Raw genomic sequence first — 21,600 nt, 5'->3', positions numbered from 1 at the left:
TCTCCAAATAAATTCGTTCTCCTAGCATTTTTGGAAGCAAAGTTATTGACTAGCTCTTTATAATCAAGACTCTCCGATATATTGTTTTCAGTAGCTATCAATGTCAATCCACTAAGTCTCTCTTGTGACATTGTGGACCGTAAGTAAGACTTCAATAACTTTAGTTTTGAAAAACTTCTTTCTGCAGATTCCACCGTTACTGGAATAGTCAATAGTACTCTAAATGCAATTAGTGCATTAGGAAAACAATCGACATTTTTCATAAATTTTAAAACATCAGTAGGTCTCATATTTTCCTGGCAAGAAATTGTTAAGTAACCTTAGCTCCACATAGAGTTCATTTGCATCAATATATGATCGTCCGTTTTTCTTGAGTGCATCTTCAAGATGACTACAACATGACTTAAGGTGGTTGTCATCAAAGAACTTCAACTTGTCACAAGAGAACAAGAAACCAAAAATTTTCTCGTACTCTTTGTATTGTTCAAACTTTGTTGTAAGAGAAGCAATTGCTTGATCAACAATGTACATGAAGTAGTTGACTTTAAATGACTCCTCTATAGAAAAAGAAGCATCTTGATTAATTGAACTCTCGTCAAATTATCTTTTCCTACGAATTACACGTCTTTGAGGGAAGACAAGATCAACATCCATTTCAGTTGCAATTTGCTTAGCAATATCGACAGCTTTTGAGAACCCCGTGTTTCTAAACTCCTCAAAGAAAGAGATCAAACCTTTAACTTCTTTAATAGCAACATCAATAAGCATATCTTTGGATTGTAAGTTTTTGCTCACTAAATTTACGGTGTATAATATATCGAACCAAATGACAATCGAAACTAAAAACTCAAAATCGCCAAACTCATTTGTTGCTAAAGATTTAGCTTCACTTTTTATTTTGGAATCATTATCGTTCTTTGCAACTTGAAGTAAAGCTTCTCTTACTTCCACAATCTGAAATCTAATAGCTTTGACATTATCAACATGACTTTCCCAGCATGTGGTTGACAACGACTTAAGTGCCAGTCCTTGAACATTATCCTTCAAAATTTGCCACCTTTTAGAAGAATCGGAAAATATTGTGTATATGCGTTGTATTACTCCAAAAAATCTCTAGCTTTTCCACAAGTGTTAGTGTTGAATTATGTTTCGATATAACAAATTTAAAGGCAAAATGTTTTTGGACTTGAATTGAATTTATTCAAAGTTTTAAAAAGGTTTCAAAAGTAATTCAAAGTCCATTTAATTTGAAATTGAGCACAAAAATATTTTGATGAACAGTACTGATACTGTGTGAACAGTAATGAATAGTACTGATGCTAAAAAATATCGAATGTAAAAGGTGTACCGCTGCACTGCTCCAGTGTACCGATGCACTCACTGTTCACACAGCCCAACGGTCATAAAATTTAAATTTAATGAAGGGGTATCGATACACTTTGATAGTGTACCGATACACTCTGTTTTTAGCAGCCTATTTTTGTAGAAAAATAATCCCCAAACGGCTCCAAAACATCTGTTGAGTTAATCGATCGATGGAATTAGCCAAGAGGGGGTAAATTGGCAATTAAAATTTTGGTGGAAGCTTTTGCAGAAAATTGAAAAGATTTGCACAGCGATTTAGAGTGGTTTGACTTTCTCAACCAAAGTCTACGTCCACTACCTTAGCTATCCACACTAAGGATTTTCCAACAAATTCACTGATTTGTTCTTTCTTTTGAGGCCAAAGAGATAACCTTACAACTCCCTCAAGAACCCCAATTCTTGAGAACACTCTTTCTCAGAGAGAATATTACAAATTTGCAAACTTACAAGGAAATCCTCACAAGGTAGATTGTTTGCACAATTCTAGAACAAAGAAAAGAACACCAAAAAATGAATACAATTGAGTACAAGTAGTGTTCTTGAAAGCAAAATGATTATTGAATGAAAAATAGGCTTAAAATACTCAAACTTGAGGTTTGATGCTTTCTCTTTGATTCTCTCTTGATTCTTGTTTCTTGTGTTTTCTTGTTGTTTATCAATGGCTTCTAAGCTTGTTTAAATACTCCTTCAATTGATTCTGAATGTTGGGGATGATTAGTGGAGTCAATAGAGCCGTTTAAGTGTAAAAAACAATTAATAAAATTAGTTCGGAGCGTCAGTGCATCGATGCATACACAAGGTGCATCGGTGCATCAAGTGTAAAATTCAAATATTTTGACCGTTGGACCCTTAGTGCATTCGATGTTTCAAAAGAGTCTGAGTGCATCGATGCATGTCTTGTGCATCGATGCATCAAATGCATTCGATGTTTTCATAAAAACCTGAGTGCATCGATGCATGGTGTGTGCATCGATGCATAAAATGCATTCGATGTTCAATTTATTCATTGGTGCATCGATGCATGGATTGGTGCATCGGTGCATTCCTTTGAAAAATTGATTTTAGGCTTGATTTTGGTTCAAAATACTTTGTGAAAATTGTTTCAAAAATATATTAAGTATAAAACACAATTTTACACTTTTAGTAAGGTTTGAAATTGATCTTGAAAGACTTGGAGTAATAATTTGATATTCGAGTAATTAAATCGAATATACTCAAAAAATCATTTCTAAAATCTTAAAATTCATTTAACTTAATTTGTTATATTGAAACATCAAAATGTTTTCAACAATCTCCCCCTTTTTGATATAACAAAACATTTGAGTAATTTTAAGATTTGAAAATTATTTTTGAAATCAATTTTGAAAAATTACTCCCCCTTACTATAATACTTCTCCCCATAACATTTCTCCCCCTTTTTGTTAAATCAAAAAGACGCTAAAACGATTTTAAACAAGGATTTGAAAAACTTAGCCAAATTGTTTTTAGAAACTTAAAGTTTAAGCTGCTAAGATCAAAGATCAAGAGAAAGGTTAGCCATTAGTTTCATAATCAATATTCATAAACATGTAATGTATAATTGGTCATATATGTCTAATGATGCAAAAATAAACATTAAGCTCAAAAAGAAACCAAACCAAATATATATAAAAAGTTTAAACATCCAATCATCCAACAATCAAAGGAAAAACAATCCCAAAAGCATTCAAAATGTTTTAACAATTAAAAGACTAAGTTGATCCAAAACAAACAAAAATCAAGGTCTACTCGTCCATAGAAGGATCGGGAGGAGGAGGAAATCGTGCTTGCATCTCGAGAGAGAGAGCATCCATATGTTCAAGCATCTGCCGTTGAAACTCCATTTATTGAGCTTCCAAAGTGTCTAAGCGATGATTCACCGCTTCGTTGTTAACAGTCAAATGGGATTCTATGGAAGAAAACCGTAAATCAAATGTCTCCAAAAACGAATGAAAATATAAAGGCATTTGATCCTCTTGTGGTGTCGATGCATTGTCGGGATCGTCAATGTCTTGAAATAATCCTTGAAGCTCGGGATCATCATCTGCAGCCGATGCCGGAGGAGGAGGAGGAGCACGACAAGAGCTAGGAGCAGTTCGTGAAGAACTAGCTCCCGGAGTTTGCTTAGAGGGTCGAAAGACCCATAGACCAGTTTCCTCGTCCTGTTTCCAATCAGCTTTCTTCAACGAGGTGAGATTGATTGGGTTTTGAAGAGGAATGAGATTGTCAAGAGAGACGTTAAGACCGAGTTTGATAAAAATATTGCTAATAAGACATCCATAAACTAATGTTTCAACATGTTTTGAAGGAACAATGTTTATGGTATCTACTAGCTCACTAAATATAATGTGTGGCAAATTTATTTTGTTCTTATTCTTAAGACAGTGCATCCACTATAAATCCCTAATACGAAGAGTGGAGTACCTACCTCCGGATGGTCTAAACCACCAAGAGATCATCAAATGAAGAAGACGATCGTGATGAGATCGTAGAGTACTAACACTAGCATTTGGAACATAGCATTTGGAACATAGCATTTGGAACATAGGTATAATCCACAGTTTCTTTCTCATTATATAGACCATCGTCATCTAGCCCAAAATGTAAAGCTATAGTCTCGGGGTCAATATTAATATATTGTCCTAAAAGGTAGGATCTGATTGCTATAGTTCCACATTGAGTCTGGTTTTGAATACATACCACATTAGAGTAGAAAATATGGACTAACTGATGATAGACGATAGGTTTTAGGGGAAACATTTTATCAAACTTCCATGTTTTGAGAATCGGAAGATATTCGAAGTCAATATCAATCATGGCTTGAATAGAAGGAATACGCTCTTCCCCGTATTCTATAAGATTGGAAAGAATTTATATACCTATGGTACAAGTCGTCTCTACGACATTCAAGCATATTAAAACGGGATCCTTTAATGTTTTGATCATTTGGTTTGGATTTTTAGGTTGAAGAGGTATGGGAGGTCAGTTTGAATGACTCGATGAAGAGGTCCTAGGGCTTTTAGGATTTGACATAATTAAGGAATGGAATAAGGAATATAACCTGTAATTTTGAAACACATGTATGCAAAATAATCAATCTCAAAACTCAATTGAGTCCACAATAATTCAAGGTTTTCTAAACCGAATCCTAATGGGCATAGTTTTGAAAAACTATTTAGAAAACAATGTTTGAAAAATATAATATGTATAGTATTTCATGAAAACAACATAATTAAATCAAAAACATCAAATTTAAAAATTAAATTTATATTTACGATTTTTTTATTTCAAAAATTCAAAAATTCATTGAAAATTTGTGAGTTTTTGAAGAAATTAGTTGTAAAATCTAGTTTGTAATCATCAAACAATCAATGCCCGATATAATGTTCATCCTAGAACTAATATAAACTAGTTCTAAAATAAAAATATGATAAAATAGAGGGTTTTTTTTAGAAAAATACCTTGAAAATTTCGGATTGATGAGAATGAGAAGTTATTTTGCTCGATTTAATGATAGTAGCAGGATATGGAGATGAAAAGCTCGAAGAATCCGACAATTTCTTGTTAATTTTGAGCAGAAGGAGAATTTAGAGAGGAAGAGAGGCGTACGGTTGATGAGAGTTTAGTTTTAGGGTTTGAAACAAATAAGAAAATAAGCCTTTTAAACCCAAAACCCGACGGATGCATCGATGAATGGCTTTGTGCATCGATGCACATTCAAGGAGTGCATCAGTGCATCTTCATGATGTATCGATGCACATTCAAAGGGATGCATCGATGCACTGTTAAGTGTATCGATACATTAAGCAAAAAAATGTTAAAAATCCATTTTAAACACTCAAAATGCTAAATTAATTAGCTCTAGTGGTATTGGCAACTCATATATTGAAAATTAATAATGTTCAATCAATCAAATCAATCCTTAAACTACATTTGAACATAAAGTTAATTTTCACTAAAGAACATAAACTCCCCCTAACTAATAGCAAAGAATGCAATCAAAAATTATTATTATAAGCATTTTTCATTTATTCTTAAAAGTGCTAAAAATAATTTAAACACTAAGTAAAGATAGGTCAGTTAAACCTAATTCTCTTCTAAGTGTCCAAAATCTTTCTTTGTCTAAAGGTTTTGTAAAGATATTCGCTAATTGGTGCAAAGTATCAACAAATTCTAGAACTACATATTCCTTAGTGACATGGTCTCTAATGAAGTGATGTCTTATTTCAATGTGCTTAGTTCTAGAGTGTTGGATGGGATTTTTAGTGAGACAAATAGCACTAGTATTGTCACACTTGATAGAAATGGTACCTACTTCAATTCCATAATCAAAAAGTTGTTGTTTCATCCATAAAACTTGTGCACAACAACTACCGGCTGAAATGTATTCCGCTTCAGTGGTAGATAATGCCACATAATTTTGTTTCTTTGAAAACTAAGAAATCAACATATTTCCAAGGAATTGGCAAGTACCAGAGGTGCTTTTCCTATCTAATTTGCATCCTCCATAATCCACATTAGAGAAGGCATGCAAGCTAAAGCTAGAGTCTCTAGGATACCAAAGTCCTAAACTAGGAGTGTCTTTAAGGTATCTAAAGATTCTCTTAACAGCTAGTAAATGTGATTCCGTAGGGCATGATTGAAATCTAGCACATAAGCAAACGTTAAACATAATGTCTGGTCTACTTGCGGTTAGATAAAGCAAAGAGCCAATCATTGACCTATATAATTTAACATCCACACATTTACCTCATTCATCTATGTCAAGCTTTGTTAATGAGCTCATTGGAGTATCATGAGGTTTCCCATTTTCCAGTCCAAACTTCTTGAGCATATCTTTAACGTACTTAGCTTGATTGATGAAGATGTCATCTTTTCTTTGCTTGATTTGGAGTCCCAAGAAAAATGAGACCTCCCCCATCATGCTCATCTCGAATTCACTTTGCATTAGCTTAGAAAATTCTTGGCAAAGAACATCATTAGTAGAACCAAATATTATATCATCAACATAAATTTGAACTACTAATAAATCTTTACCTTTATGCTTTAAAAACAATGTAGTGTCAACCTTCCCTTTTGAAAAGCAATTTTTCAATTAAAAAGTTTAACAATCTTTCATACCAAGCTCTAGGAGCTTGTTTTAAACCATAAAGAGCTTTTGTCAATTTAAGAACTTGATTTGGAAATTTTGAATCTTCAAAACCAGAAGGTTGTTCCACATACACTTCTTCTTTTATAAAACCATTTAAAAATGCACTTTTAACATCCATTTGATATAATTTAAATTCATGAAAATATGAAAATGCTAATAACATTTTAATTGCTTCCATCCTAGCTACAGGAGCGTATGTTTCATCATAGTCTATGCCCTCTTCTTGAGTGTACCCTTGAGCAACAAGTCTAGCCTTGTTTCTCACTATATTACCACTTTCATCAAGCTTATTCCTAAATACCCATCTAGTACCTACAGTAGATTTATTACTAGGCCTTTCAACTAATGTTCATACTTTACTTCTCTCAAATTGATTTAACTCTTCTTGCATAGCCATAATCCAATGTTCATCATTTAATGCTTATTTAATATTTTTAGGCTCTATGCATGAGATAAATGAAACATAATTATAAATATTTCTAAGAGAAGATCGAGTAGTTACCCTTTTGGATGGATCACCTATAATTTCACCATCCTTGACATAGTTGTACTCTCTTGAAATAAGATACTTCCCTTTCTTCAATAGTTGGATTCTCAAGAGGATCTTGAGTTTCCTCAACTTTCGTTTCTTCCTTTGATGATGGTTCTCCAACGTCATTTATATATATAATGCCTACATCATCATTCACACAAAAATCCTTCCTCGGAAGGGGATTATCATCGAAAACAACATGTATTGACTCTTCTACAACTAAAGTTCTTTTATTAAATACTCGATAAGCTTTAGAATTTAAGGAATAAATCAGAAAAATTCCTTCATCACTTTTAGCATCAAATTTGCCAAGATTGTCCTTACCGTTGTTTAAAACAAAACATTTACATCCAAAAGGATGAAAATAGATAATGTTAGGCTTTTTATTTTTAAAAATTTCATATGGAGTTTTCTTTAAAATTGGCCTAATCATTACTCGATTTACAACATAACAAGCGGGTATTTGTGGCTTCCGCCCAAAAATATTTTGGCAAATTGTTTTCACAAAGCATGGTTCTAGCCATTTCTTCTAAAGTTCATTTTTTCTCTCAACAACTCCATTTTGTTGAGGGGTTCTAGGTGCTGAAAAATTATGGCTAATACCATTAGAATTACAAAATTCAGTAAATCCAAGATTTTCAAATTCAGTTCCATGATCACTCCTAACACTAGTTATAGAGTAACTTTTTTTGTATTGGATTATTTTTGAAAATATGATGAAATGTTCTAATGCTTCATCTTTAGTACTTAAAAGTATAACCAAGTATATCTAGAATAGTCATCTACCAAGACAAATGCATATTGTTTTCCACCCAAGCTAGTAGTCCTAGTTAGCCCAAAAAGATCTATATGGATCAATTGTAATACTCTATTAGTTGATACGTCATTAATGGATTTAAAAGAAACTCGCTTTTGTTTTCCTTTAGCACAAGCATCACAGATTTTATCTTTATCAAATTTTAGTTTAGGCAACCCTCTTACTAAGTCTCTTTGAATTAGCCATTGCAAAACACTCATACTAGCATGTCCTAGTCTCCTATGCCATAACCAACAATCATGCTCATCCTTAGCAACTAGGCATAAATTAGTCATATCAATAGAGTCTAAATGCACCATGTATATGTTTCCTATTCTATGACCAACAAGCATAATTCGATTAGATGCAATGTCAATGACTTTACAACCATTAATATCAAACATGACATTGAATCCCTTATCACACAATTGACTAATACTCAATAGATTATGCTTTAATCCATTTACATATAAAACATTCTTAATTTGTATGGAAGATATATTACCCATAGTACCTATACCTTCAATGAGACCTTTTGAATCATCACCAAAAGTCACTTCTCCTCCATTTTTAGAGTTAAGCTCTATGAACCGGCTTTTGTCTCCGGTCATGTGTCTTGAGCATCCACTATCAAGGTACCATGAGTTTGAATTTGTTTCTCGTACCTTGTAGCAATGCTCATTTTCCTACAAACATAGATTGATTTTTGATTTTTGGTACCCAAATTCTTTTGGGTCCATATTCATTAGTTTCCAAAATCCTAGTCCCCTTAGGTATCCATTTGTGTAAGATATTCTTATCTTTAGTAGTAATGAGCTCTTTAGGAACCTATATACTTCTAACGATTTTTCTATTAGAGGTTCTTCGGGGACCTCTATGATTGTAGTTTCTAAAACTTTTTTCTAACAAAGTTGGTTTTTGAATTTTCTCTTTTTTTAAAACGTTTTATTCCAACTTTATCAAAAGAAGCTTTAAGATCATCAATTTCCTTTTGATGATTATCATTGACTCTTGAAAGTAAATTTTGCAAATCAGTATTTTTCTTTTCAAACTCTTCTAGTTTGATTTGTAAATCTTTGATTTTACTTTCAAGATCATTGTTGGTCTTGGATATAAGATTATTTTTATTTTTCAATTTTGAAATATCATTTTTGTATTTTAAAAACAATTTCTCATAATCCGAAGCCAACCCATTATATTCCTCTAATAACTCATCATAAGATAAATCATCTAAATCAAATGAGTTAGAGGTTACCTTAGAATCTTCCCCAAATGCCATCAAGCACAAGTTTGCTACTTCTTGTTCCTCTTCGTCGAAACCTTCTTTATCGCTCCATGTAGCCACATGAGCCTTGTGCTTATTCTTTGATTGACCATTTCTCTTCAATTGTGGGTAATCATATTTGATATGCCCCAATTTTTTGCATTCATAGTAAATGACCGGGTCCTTCTCTTTTGGTTCATTTTTGAAGCCTTCATTTCGTTTGAATTTTCTTCCTCGGTTTGGCCTCATCATTTTTCTGAACCGTTTGGCAAACAATGCCATCTCCTTGTTATCGTCATCTTCATCCGAATCACTCTCATCTTTTGTTGATTTGAGAGCAACTCCCACGTTCTTATTTTTCTCTCTCCTTCTTTGACTCCTCTCTTCTCTCAAGGCCTTCCTCTTCTTTAAGCATCATTTCATGCGTGAGGAAAGAGCCAATAAGTTCATCGAAGGTCAAGGATTTTAAGTTCTTAGCCTCGATAATCGTTATCTTCTTTGATTTCCAAGTTTTTGGAAGAGAGTAAACTAACTTCCTTACAAGCTTTTCATTTGTAATGATTTCTCCATATGATTTGAGACTATTAACAATCGTGGAGAATATATCTGTCATAGCTTTGACATCTTCATCCGGTTTCATCCTGAAATTTTCATAGCTACGAGTTAGAAGACTAATTTTAGATTCTTTTACCTCATTTGTGCCTTCATGAGTGACTTGAAGTTTGTCCCATATCTCCTTGGCGGTTGTACAAGATGAAACTCTCCCGTATTCATCCGGTCCAAGAGAACAAAAAATGATATGAATGGCTTTGGAGTTGAGCTGGAACATTTTTGTCTCTCCTTCACTCCACAATCTCGGGTGGGTGAAGGGTTTGATGTATCCATCTTCTATGACATTCCATGCTCCCATGTCACTTGATTGAATGAAATACATCATTATATTCTTCCAATAAGTATAGTTAGCTCCTTTGAAGAAATGAGGCTTGTTGACGGGCATTAAATTGAGAATGAAGTCGGAGTTTGAAGCGCCGACCATTGATGACTTGAATATCGATGTAACTTTTCCCGAATCGACTCAAGAGGCAATTAAACCTTTAAATGAGTGAGCCTCTGATACCAATTGTTGAGTTAATCGATCGATGGAATTGGCCAAGAGGGGGTGAATTGGCAATTAAAATTTTGGTAGAAGATTTTGCAAAAAATTGAAAAGATTTGCACAACGATTTAGAGTGGTTCGACTTTCTCAACCAAAGTCTACGTCCACTACCTTAGCTATCCACACTAAGGATTTTCCAACAAATTCACTAATTTGTTCTTTCTTTTGAGGCCAAAGAGATAACCTTACAACTCCCTCAATAATATACCCCAATTCTTGAGAACACTCTTTCTCAAAGAGAAGATTACAAATTTGTAAACCTACAAGGAAATCCTCACAAGGTAGATTGTTTGCACAATTCTAGAACAAAGAAAAGAACACTAAAAAATGAATACAATTGAGTACAAGTAGTGTTCTTGAAAGCAAAATGAATATTGAATGAAAAATAGGCTTGAAATGCTCAAACTTGAGGTTTGATGCTTTCTCTTTGATTCTCTCTTGATTCTTATTTCTTGTTTTTTATTGTTGTTTATCAATGGCTTCTAAGGTTGTTTAAATACTCCTTCAATTAATTCTGAACGTTGGGGATGATTAGTGGAGTCAATAGAGTCGTTTAAGTGTGAAAGAAATTAATAAAATCAGTTGGGAGCATCAGTGCATCGATGCATACACAAGGTGTATCGGTGCATCGGTGCATCAAGTGTAAAATTCAAATATTTTGACCGTTGGACACCTAGTGCATTAGTGCACTAAGAGTGCATAGATGCATGAAGTGCATTCGATATTTCAAAATAGCCTGAGTGCATCAATACATGTCTTGTGCATCGATGCATCAAATGCATTTGATGTTTTCATAAAAACCTGAGTGCATTGATGCATGGTGTGTGCATCGATGCATAAAATGCATTCGATGTTCAATTTATTCATTGGTGCATCGATGCATGGATTGGTGCATCGGTGCATTCCTTTGAAAAATTGATTTTAGGCTTTATTTTGGTTCAAAATACTTTGTGAAAATTGTTTCAAAAATATATTAAGTATAAAACACAATTTTACACTTTTAGTGAGGTTTGAAATTGATCTTGAAAGAGTTGGAGTAATAATTTGATATTCGAGTAATTAAATTGAATATACTCAGAAAATCATTTATAAAATCTTAAAATTCATTTAACATAATTTGTTATATCGAAACATCAAAATGTTTTCAACAACATCCCCAACGGCTATATACGACTTCAAACTCATTTCAAGCTATAAATATAAGCTGAGGACACTTGAAGAAGTAAGAGAACAACTATCCAAGCAATCAAACACAAGAAAAGAGATTTTTATTCTTATTTTCCTTTCTCTTGTAATATTTGTTCTTGTGAGCTTAATTCTTGTAAACACCTACCTTTGAGAGGTTTATTTGTTTACTTTTTTTTATCCTTTTATAAAGGGGAAAGATTCTAGCTTAGCCCGTGTAAAATCTAGGGAAAGGTTATAGTTTATCCCGTGAAAAACTAGGGAATTGTAAAGGTTATCTCTTTGTCCTCAAAAGAAAGAACAAATTAGTGAATTTGTTGGAAAAACCTTGGTGAGGAGCTAAGGTAGTGGATGTAGACTTAGTTGAGAAGTCGACCACTATAAATTGTTGTGCAATTCTCTATCTTTCAATCTCCTTACTCCCTAAACACAAAAACAGTTCTGACCCCTCTTTGCAAATCGTTTCGGTTGTCGATTCGAGCTTCCAAAAATCCCAACAGTTAGCCATGTCACATAATGCTAGATTAAGACTATGACAACCACAATAAGTATAAAATGCTCTAGAATTTATATCTAGAAATTTCTTTTGTACTCCCTGATGTTTACCTTTCATATTCGATCTATTGTCATAGCCTTGACCACGCATATCATCAATATCAAGACCAAGTGACTTCAATTCATCTTGTGTTGTATCAAAAAGTCCCTGACCAGTGGTATCATTAACATTTAAAAATCCTAAAAAAGATTCCTCAACACTGACACTTGTGGATGAGAAATTTACATACCTCAATATCAAAGTCATTTGTTCTTGATGAATGCAATCTGGGGTACAATCAAGTATCACTGAGTAATACTTTGATTGCTTAACTTTTTTTATGATATCTGATTTGATTGCATGTGCAAGCAAAGTTATTAACTCATTTTGGATTGTATGACCGAGATAGTGAACATGGATGTTATCACTTGTAATACATCTCACGTGCTCTTTAATAACTGGGTCAAACTCTTCCAGCATTTCAATTAAACCCAAAAAGTTTCCATTGCTCTTTTGATACAACTTATCGTTCGATCCACGGAAAGCTAAATTATGTTTAGCAAGGAACTTTACAATTGAAATAATTCTCTGAAGAACTTTCTTCCAATGATCTTTCTCTTTTTCAAATTGTTCTTGTACCACTTTATTAATTGTTTCATTCTTTTTTAATCTCTGACGCATATCAAGCCAAGTAGCCATGTTTGTGACATGTTCTAGGCCAACTTCATGCTCTTTAAGTCTGGTGCTAAGATGTTGCCAATCTACAAAACCGTCATTAGCTAACTGACCTTTTGCAAGCCATTTCCTAAATATTTTACAATAGAAACAAAAACTCTATCAAGCTCTTTAGAATATACTAGTCATTCTCTATCCACATTCTCATTGTTTGGGAGGATTCTAGTATATAAAGCGGCAGAAAATCGTTTTGAAAATTTATCTTTAGGACCCTTCTCAAATGACATATCTCTTTTAGGACCCTTTGATACCAGAACCTTAATCATGTCAGAACTAAGATCATCCCAACGTCTTGGATCAAATATATCAATATGAGTAACATCAACATTAGCATCATCAACATGGTCATTATTAACATCATTCGCACCTTCACCATCAATATCGCCATCATCGACATTAGCATTATTAGCATCATCAACATCTTCGCCATGTACATCAACATCATTAACATGATCATTAACAACATTTTGATCTCGAGAAAAAACTTGTGGTTCTCTTTGAATAAACTTATTTAGAGCTTCACTCTGAGACTTAATGAGTTCTTCGAGTCTTTTTCTCTTTTTACGTTTTTCATGTCCAGATTCATGTTTTCTTAACCTAGGAGGCATAATCTCTGAACATGTTCAATACCATAGCCAATACAAATACAATTAGAAACTTCAAACATTAGATATGTGTGTAACTCAAATAATAATAAAAACATTTACTAACCATGGAAAAGAGAAAAGTGCAGTCACAATCGTAGAGGAGAGGAGAGCGCATAGATTTTTGTGTTTTTTTTTTACTTTGCAGGGTGTTTCTACAGAGGAGAGAGGAGGCAGATATCTAGGTTTTACTTTTTTAGAATTTTTTAAATTGACTGTCAAATATTATTTAATGTGTGCCTTGGACTTGAAAATTCTTGGGCCAAACATCCTAAATACACATATATACAAAAGACTTAAAAAAATTTGGAGGCCCTTACAAAAATTGGGCCATGTGCGGTTGGGCAGCCCGCACAGGCCCAAAACCGACCCTGTCTTTGGGAAGACAATATTTGAAATGCAATGTCGTTAGCTTACGAACATACATGTATTTTGAGAGGATACATCGGATCTTACATATTCATGAAGATGTCAGGTAATACATGCAACTTCCATACAACACTATAAAAACCACATATTTAAAAAAAATAGAATGATCATTATATGAGAAATTTATTTTACCCAAAATAATGTCTTGGTGATTTTGCTGAAGTTACTAATTACAGTAATAGTTTTTCTGGTAGATGCTGGTTATTGTAGAGAGCGTTTTTCAAAAGACATATTTTGTAGATCACAACTGTATTAACATGATAGGTTTTGCGGGATGTATGTCTCACGTTGGTGTCATTTAAGGACTAATGAAATAAATAAAAATAACGAGTCAATTTGTTTAAAAAAATTTATACGAATTTTATTCAAAAAGAAATAATGTGCACACAAGCATGAGTCGATCGGATTGCGACAATAAAAAGTGTCTTTAATCGTTAAATGAATGCGTGTTTAGAAGACTGCATTAAAATACTTTGAAAAAAACTCATATATAAACAATATAAAAATTGAGAATATCATGATGAAAAATTGATTTTGAGGTGTCAAAAATATTTTTTAAACTTAATTAGATATGTATTTGTATGATAGTCAAAGATATATGTTGTCTTATAAAATACTTGTATTAGTATAAATTACTTGTGAAGAGGTTGAGAAAATTAATTTTTAATTAAGATTAATGTGCAAAGTCACATTAAGATTATGATCCTCGAATTATATATAAATAACTTTTTTATCTTTAAAATAGGTTAGAGTTTTTTTTAATATCAATGTATTAGATTAAATGATTAAAATTTCAAGATTCAAGAATTTTAACATATCAATAAATGTTTATTATTATAGTTATTATTTTGTTTCTTGTTGTAACCGCTGATATTTGATCTATTGATCAACTAATCCAGATCGGATACTGCAGAACGAGGCGAAATTCTCAACACAATTTGTTTCATTTACAAATACAAGAATTCGAACTCTTACTTAAGGATCTAATACCTCATCCCACTAGACCAATTAATTGTTGGTTATGGTTAATAATTTGACATATCCTAAATTTATACATTTCTTATAAATTTTGTTTCAATTATAACACTTAATATACATTACACTAATCGCATTTTTTTTTGGTCTTTAAGCAAAGATTGAATCTTTAGTCAAATATTATGTAGCTAGTCAAAGTTAAGAAAAAAAATCTCCCATTAATATAATAATTCTTTTATTTATGCCTATGTATATGAGTGATCATCATGTGATCTATGGAGAGAATCAATGGGATATGATATTGTCCACCCATTTTTATTCCAAAAACAATGAAGCTGATGGTGATGGCCATAACAAGGACAAAAGGAATCAATTAATCACTTAAAATACAAAAATAATTCTTCAAGTTGTTGAACAAAAGAGTTGCAGAAAACAGTATAATCTTTTACCAACATGATGAAACAGGGAAAGAAATGAATGGGATACAAAATTTATAGCTGAACTTAACACAATGGTTTCTTCTTCAGAGCTTGACTTCCACATCCACACCAGCAGGGAGGTCAAGCTGCATCAATGAATCAATTGTTTGTGCGGTTGGGTAGAGAATGTCGATAAGGCGCTGGTGTGTCCTGATCTCAAAGTGGAACCTTGCGTCCTTATGCACATGAGGGGATTTAAGGACACAATAGATCCTCTTCTTGGTCGGTAAGGGCACCGGACCCATGGTCTTGGCATTGGTGGTCCGTGCAGCATCCAGTATCTGCTTGCAAGAGTCCTCGATCAAGGGAACCCAGTATGACCGGAGTTTAATTCTAATCTTCTGCTTAGGCGCTGCCTGTCACAACAAATATGAACAACACGCTAAACAAGGTTAACTCCTTAACTAATATGAACAACACGCTATAATACATAGACAAGGTTAACTCCTTAACTAATATGAACTTGGGTGTTGTAGCCTTCTAACAGACTATAATACAGAGACAAAATCTTTGACGAGTTTATGTGACTTATGAGATCGTATTCTACGGTTTGATGATGAAATCTTTTTGGACAATTAATTTACAAATAACTATAAAGACGTTACTGCTGACATAAACACTAAAAATCATTACAAATATTCTAATCAAGATTAAAAAAGAGATTAGAACCGTCACAACTTGTATATTATCTTCTTTATCCTCCATGATCAACTCTCAACAACATAATAACAACGCAACAGTCACAGTCTCCATTCAAACAGGTGAACCGCCAACTACCAACTAAAACTTATTATCATCGACAAAATATAATATTAACAAGTTTATCAAACATAAAAACAGCTCGATATGTACCTTTTCAGCTTCTGCAACATATGAAGAACTGGGAACCTCAGAACTTACTACCTGCAGAACCAAAAGAACTCAACCCCATCAAGCCAAAAGACTATCTTTTCAGTTCCCATGATTTCTAAGCAACAAAAAGCTTAAATCTAAAGTTCAAAGTTCTTAACGTTTCTTAAAATGAAATAAAACAAGAAAAAGGAAGGAAATTTTCAAACCTCGGGTGTCTCTTCCAAAGCTTCTGGAGCAGCAAAAAGCTTGGTGGGTGATTGTGGAAGTTTAAGTGACTTATTGCTGAGCTTCAAGTGGTTGAAAGAAGGTGGTGAGAATGAGAAAGAAAAGTGAAGTTTGGTTGGGGTGAAGAAGCATTTTGGATTGGTAAAGAAGGAATTAGAGATGAAGAGATTGATGATATCGCCATTGCAACACTCCAAGTGTTATCCAAAACCGAAAGAGCTTTCCACTTACTTAGTTCTTCCGCTTTTGATAAGATGTTTCATGGGCCTATTGGAAAGCCCAAACTTTTTCTAATTTGAAAAGGTTTAGGCTGTGGGGTTCAAACGTGCTGGGGTAACCATCTTTATTGGAGTAAACGATATTTAAGGTTAATTTTTTAATAGTTTGTGGTAATTAAAAAACTATTATTTATTTTAAAAAAATTAATTATTAATAGTATAATTATATTTTATATAATTTGTTGTTTAAATTTGAGATTTTTAAAGAGAATAATATTTCATTTTATTATTAAAGTTATTCAATAAATTTCACTTGTAGATTACTATTTATATTATTGAATAAAATTATTTTATATAAAAGTTCATATTAAAAATTATCTAATAAATAACTCTTAATTGAATGATAAAAATATTTTATATAAAAATCTATTTTCGTGTTTAATTATAAATAATAGATTTAAAGTTTTTTTAATTTAAAAATAAAAAGCAAAAGGTTTTTATAATAATATTTTTAATATAACTCCCGCAACAATATTAATTACTTATTAAAATGAAGAAAAATGATATTTAGCAAATTATCTCACTTATTGTGTTTTGACAACAGTTCATATTCAATTTATTAATCAATTAAATTAAATCGAACAATAAATTTTTATAATTTAATTTAAATTATTCATAATATCGAAATTCAATTTTTTTAATCTTATATAAAGATTTAATATTTTATCTCATTGAACCAATTAGTATTAATTAAGTGCGAATTCAATATCAACTTGACAAAAAAATACTATTATTTTTTTTAATAAATTTGAGTTTAATATAAGATAGTATGTGTTCAAAAGCTTTTAATTTTTTAACAATGAACGTTTGTATTCGTACATATAATGTTGGAATCTAAAATCTCAAAAATAATAATAAATTCTTTAATTACCGGTGTGCACAGTATTATTAATTTAAACAGTTTGAATCACAAGTATTTAATAACACCCATCATGAAAAGAGGCTGGTTTCTATATCATTAGTGTTTTCATTTTCAGCTGAAAGATGCATAAAACTGCTGCTTTTTGTTTCACGATTTCTATTAACTACTCATCAAAGAAACCACCTTCTCCATGTTCAAACAACAAACTCCCAATTAACTCATTTTAAAGACTCGTTTTTTTAACTGTTTTTCCCCTTTTCATTTTGGCCATGCACAAAACTCTCATGAACTTCCTTCTTGATTCTGAATTGGGTTTTTCCATTGTTTACAGCTTTCAACTCTTCCCCTCTCTTTGTACTTTGTCCTATTATGATCAAACTTAAATTTGATTTCGGTTCTTCAAATGATTCTTGCAATCTTTAATCTTCTTGCTACTGTTTAGTGCACACACTCCTTTGCGCTCCTTTTATTCATTAGTCTCACCTCTTTCACGCTCTTTCAACTTCAGATACTGTATATGTAAACTCCTGGACTTCAACGACAATATATATTCTAGTCACTGAGTAAAACATGGGATGTCTCGGTTTCTGGGTTTTCGATTGCCAAAGCTTTGACAGAATCTTAAGCTATGGATTACGGCTGCTGCTGCTCCTTGGTTATGGTTGTGGTCGCTTTCCTGTGCGGTTTTCGAGTCGGTTTTTCGATGACTATTGAAGTGCATTTGAAGAATTTCATCAGTTGGGATGACATAAAAGTGGATGAACATCAAATAAAGTTGAGTGATTCGAGGGTTAATCGTAATCGAAGCCGAGTTATCGTGGTTAACAAGAATGGTGGAGCAGATTCCGTCACTGTTCAAGGAGCAATAGACATGGTTCCGGAAAATAATACTCGGAGAGTTAAGATTTTTATTCTTCCTGGAACTTACAGGTTTGTATGTATAACTCGACAGTTAATATTCATGGGATTGCTTGTCCTCCTCTCTTCTGTCATTTTTCAGCTAATTTTGATCATTTTTGCAGGGAGAAAGTAACTGTCCCGAAGAGCAAGCCATATATATCATTTGTTGGGAATGCCGGTCAAATGTCCAACACCATAATTTCTTGGGGAGACAAAGCATCTGATAAAGATAACAATGGAATTAGCCTAGGAACTTAGATCAGCATCTGTCACCGTTTTATCCGATTACTTCTGTGCAACCGATATCACATTTGAGGTGATAACTATTCGCTTTTGATTCTCAAAAACCAGTGAAAAAGCTCGTTTCAGGCTTTCAGCTTGTTAAAATTATTATAATGCTTTGTTGCAGAATACTGTAATACAAACTCCTGGGGAACCCGGAATGCAAGCTGTGGCCCTGAGGATTTCAGGTGATAAGGCAATGTTCTACAAGGTCAAGGTTGTTGGGACACAGGACACACTCTTGGATGAAACCGGATCACATTACTTCTACCAGTCCCACATTCGAGGCAGTGTCGACTTCATATTCGGTAAATCGAGATCACATATCAGGTAAAGTATTTACTTTGATTTCGAGATCGTCCGTCAATAACTATGAAACTCAAGGCTAGATTCTTTGAAACAGGATTGTGTGATCGAGTCCACTGCAGTGAGAACCGGTGCAATTGCGGCTCACCGCAGGGATTCACCGAATGATAATACAGGGTTTTCTTTTGCAAACTGCAAAATCAATGGAACTGGTAGGATTTACTTGGAAGAGCTTGGGGAAATTATTCAAGAGTCATCTATTCTAATTGTTACTTTGACAATATCATAAATCCTGCTGGATGGACTGACTGGAACGACCCTTCAAGGAAAAAGTATAATCCCCATTCCTAAGATGGTTTGATAAATTGCTTTATCTGAGTTGAATGCAGAAACCTGATATATATATATATATATATATATATATATATATATATATACTTCATTTTTTGCATATGAAGGACCGTATTATTCGGGGAATACCAGTGCCGGGGAGGAGGAGCAAATACAACCAGACGGGTGCCATGGTCGAAGAAATTGAACTTCGAGGAAGCAAAACCATTTCTGGACATGAAATTTATAGATGGAGAACAATGGCTGAGACTATAATCGCTCAAACTTCACTTGACCAAGCCATCCAACCCATACCTTTCCTAAACTTTAACATTTTCTCATTTAAACGGTTTGAATTAAACCGTTTGAATTGAACAGTTTTAGTAGTATATTCTTTGAAATGTATGAATAGCACATTAGAATCGAAGACAGTAATAGTATAACAAAACTGTTTATATTTCTTCACTGTATGCCCTTTCTTTAATGATTATATTTATTTACTACAACATTACAATGGAAAGCAATAGTATTTATAGGCTTTACAAGTAAGCAAGATCAAAGTGTAACACCCTCATACCGATACGAGTGATCCGATCGATCCGGGTGTCACATTAGAGTCACATGAGAGACCCAAATTGAAAAATCATGGAATATTTATAATTTTTGTTAATCCATTTAAAACTGTAAAATAATTTATAGATAAAATAAAAGTTCAAAAAATTATTTATTTATTAAAATAGGATTTAATAAAATAAAAAAAGTTTGAGACTTGAATATAAAAACATAATACAACCTATATGTCCTTAATTATATGCACAGTATTCTACAAGCAACGTCGGTGAAACTCCTTTACTGATGTCGGTAAAAGTACAGGATCAAACTCTTTAACCTAAAATGCTAAGCAACAGAGTGAGCTTTGAAAGCTCGGTAATACAAAACTATCAAATGAATGTAATAGGTCATCAGGTATATGGTAAAGCATAACTTTCCTTAGAGGGACAGACATTATCAGATTCTAGCGGTGAATTCAAATTTCACTAGCTAAGTCTTCAGTTACAAACATGAATTTGTGGTCTGAATGAAGAATTCAAAGAGACAAATTCAGAATATTAAATTGATGAGTCTAGTGTGTTCCAACAAAATAGAGAAATGTGTATAGATCCTTTTAAAAAAACATTAGTAGTTTAAAACATATTTTAAAACCACAGTAATACCCTCCAACTGAACACTGATATGCAGTTCCCCAGAACTGCATCCATAAGGACTTACCCTAGGCTCATTGCGCGTAGGAGCCAACCTAAGGGAGTATCTTGGGGCCTGAGAGCCTACCCAAGGGAGTACCTTAGGGCCTAAGAACCTACCCAAGGAAGTATCTTTGGGCTTTATAACCTACCCAAGGAAATATCTTGAGGCCTCAGAGCCTACCCAAGGTTACTTTATGTCCGTAAGCAATTACCAACTTGATCAAAGTTGAACCTCCATACTCCAGAATTTTACCTAGACATTATCTCAATAATCGGTTCATATGGTAAACAGTAGATTTCATGATCCATAAATCAGGAACGATTATATTTTCCAGTGAAAACAAATAACCAGAGGCACATATCATGTAGTCATAGTTCATAAATAGTAAATCAGAATATCGAACAGTTAAAAGATTCAATAAATCAGTAATTTCGGTAAATCACATTTCAGGACAGATAAATAATCATATAGCACATAGGGAACACACTAGAATATCCATTTATTTTCCAGGGGGGTACTTAGCAATTATCAAGCGGGAAAAACACGAAACTTTTGCAAACTTATTGAATTTCAGAAATGAGATCCCTATAAAAAAAGGGTTTTAATAGTTAACGGATTCATCAGTTATTCAAGAAGTGATTTATCAAGATCATAGTATTCAGATAAATCAGCATGGTAATCAGGAATTATTGCATCAAAATTTATTTAAGATTCAGACATTCCTAAAGTGATTCCATCAATCAGGCTTATAAGGGCATTTTAGTTATCTGATTTCTGAGAAATTTCAGTAATTCAATTTAATAAAGGAATACAATGATTTACATAATTCAAGATTTCAATCATTTTAACAGGTTTTCAATTTCAATCGCACTATACAATTCCCAGAAAATGCGACACTTATCAATTATGTAGATAGAGAAACTTCACAAATATTCATTTCTTAAAACTGGTTGCACTGCAGAATCGAATTGTTCACCTTCAGAACCATTTTTTGATGTATCATGAAGAGACGAAGATGTATTTAAGCATTATTTATTTATTTCCTGTATTTTAAT

General features: G+C 33.0%; 2 protein-coding genes and 2 pseudogenes across 2 annotated transcripts; 1 reads left to right on the top strand and 3 right to left on the bottom strand.

Annotated features, from left to right (window-relative positions):
* Window positions 1-276: 276 nt before the first annotated feature.
* Window positions 277-12,702, bottom strand: LOC120198475. The gene is made up of 3 exons (XM_039199812.1): window positions 12,075-12,702; window positions 615-1,028; window positions 277-557 (listed from the first exon to the last, which is right to left on the bottom strand). Exons 1-3 carry the CDS (start codon window positions 12,700-12,702, stop codon window positions 277-279), a joined length of 1,323 nt encoding a protein of 440 aa, XP_039055743.1.
* A 161-nt stretch (window positions 12,703-12,863) lies between these two features.
* Window positions 12,864-13,346, bottom strand: LOC120198474. The gene has a single exon (XM_039199811.1). It carries the CDS (start codon window positions 13,344-13,346, stop codon window positions 12,864-12,866), a length of 483 nt encoding a protein of 160 aa, XP_039055742.1.
* A 1,906-nt stretch (window positions 13,347-15,252) lies between these two features.
* LOC120197954 lies at window positions 15,253-16,580 on the bottom strand (annotated as a pseudogene).
* Window positions 16,581-17,981: 1,401 nt separating this feature from the next.
* Window positions 17,982-19,184, top strand: LOC120198039 (annotated as a pseudogene).
* The last annotated feature ends 2,416 nt before the right edge of the window (window positions 19,185-21,600 follow it).

The sequence above is a fragment of the Hibiscus syriacus genome, unplaced genomic scaffold (genome assembly GCF_006381635.1).
Source record: "Hibiscus syriacus cultivar Baekdansim isolate YM2019G1 unplaced genomic scaffold, ASM638163v2 tig00117056_pilon, whole genome shotgun sequence".
Lineage (NCBI taxonomy): Eukaryota > Viridiplantae > Streptophyta > Magnoliopsida > Malvales > Malvaceae > Hibiscus > Hibiscus syriacus.
The sequence above is the reverse complement of the archived record's forward strand: the minus strand, read 5'-3'. Positions and strand labels throughout refer to the sequence as shown.

Excerpts from the sequence above, each read along its gene's own strand:
- LOC120198475 (XM_039199812.1), bottom strand. The coding sequence starts at position 12,702 with ATGGCTACTTGGCTTGATATGCGTCAGAGATTAAAAAAGAATGAAACA. Across the intron at positions 1,029-12,074 it reads CAATAGATCGAATATGAAAG|GACTGGCACTTAAGTCGTTG; the intron begins GTAAACATCAGG and ends ATAATGTTCAAG. Across the intron at positions 558-614 it reads CCCTCAAAGACGTGTAATTC|AGGAGTCATTTAAAGTCAAC; the intron begins GTAGGAAAAGAT and ends CTTTTTCTATAG.
- LOC120198474 (XM_039199811.1), bottom strand. The coding sequence starts at position 13,346 with ATGCCTCCTAGGTTAAGAAAACATGAATCTGGACATGAAAAACGTAAA.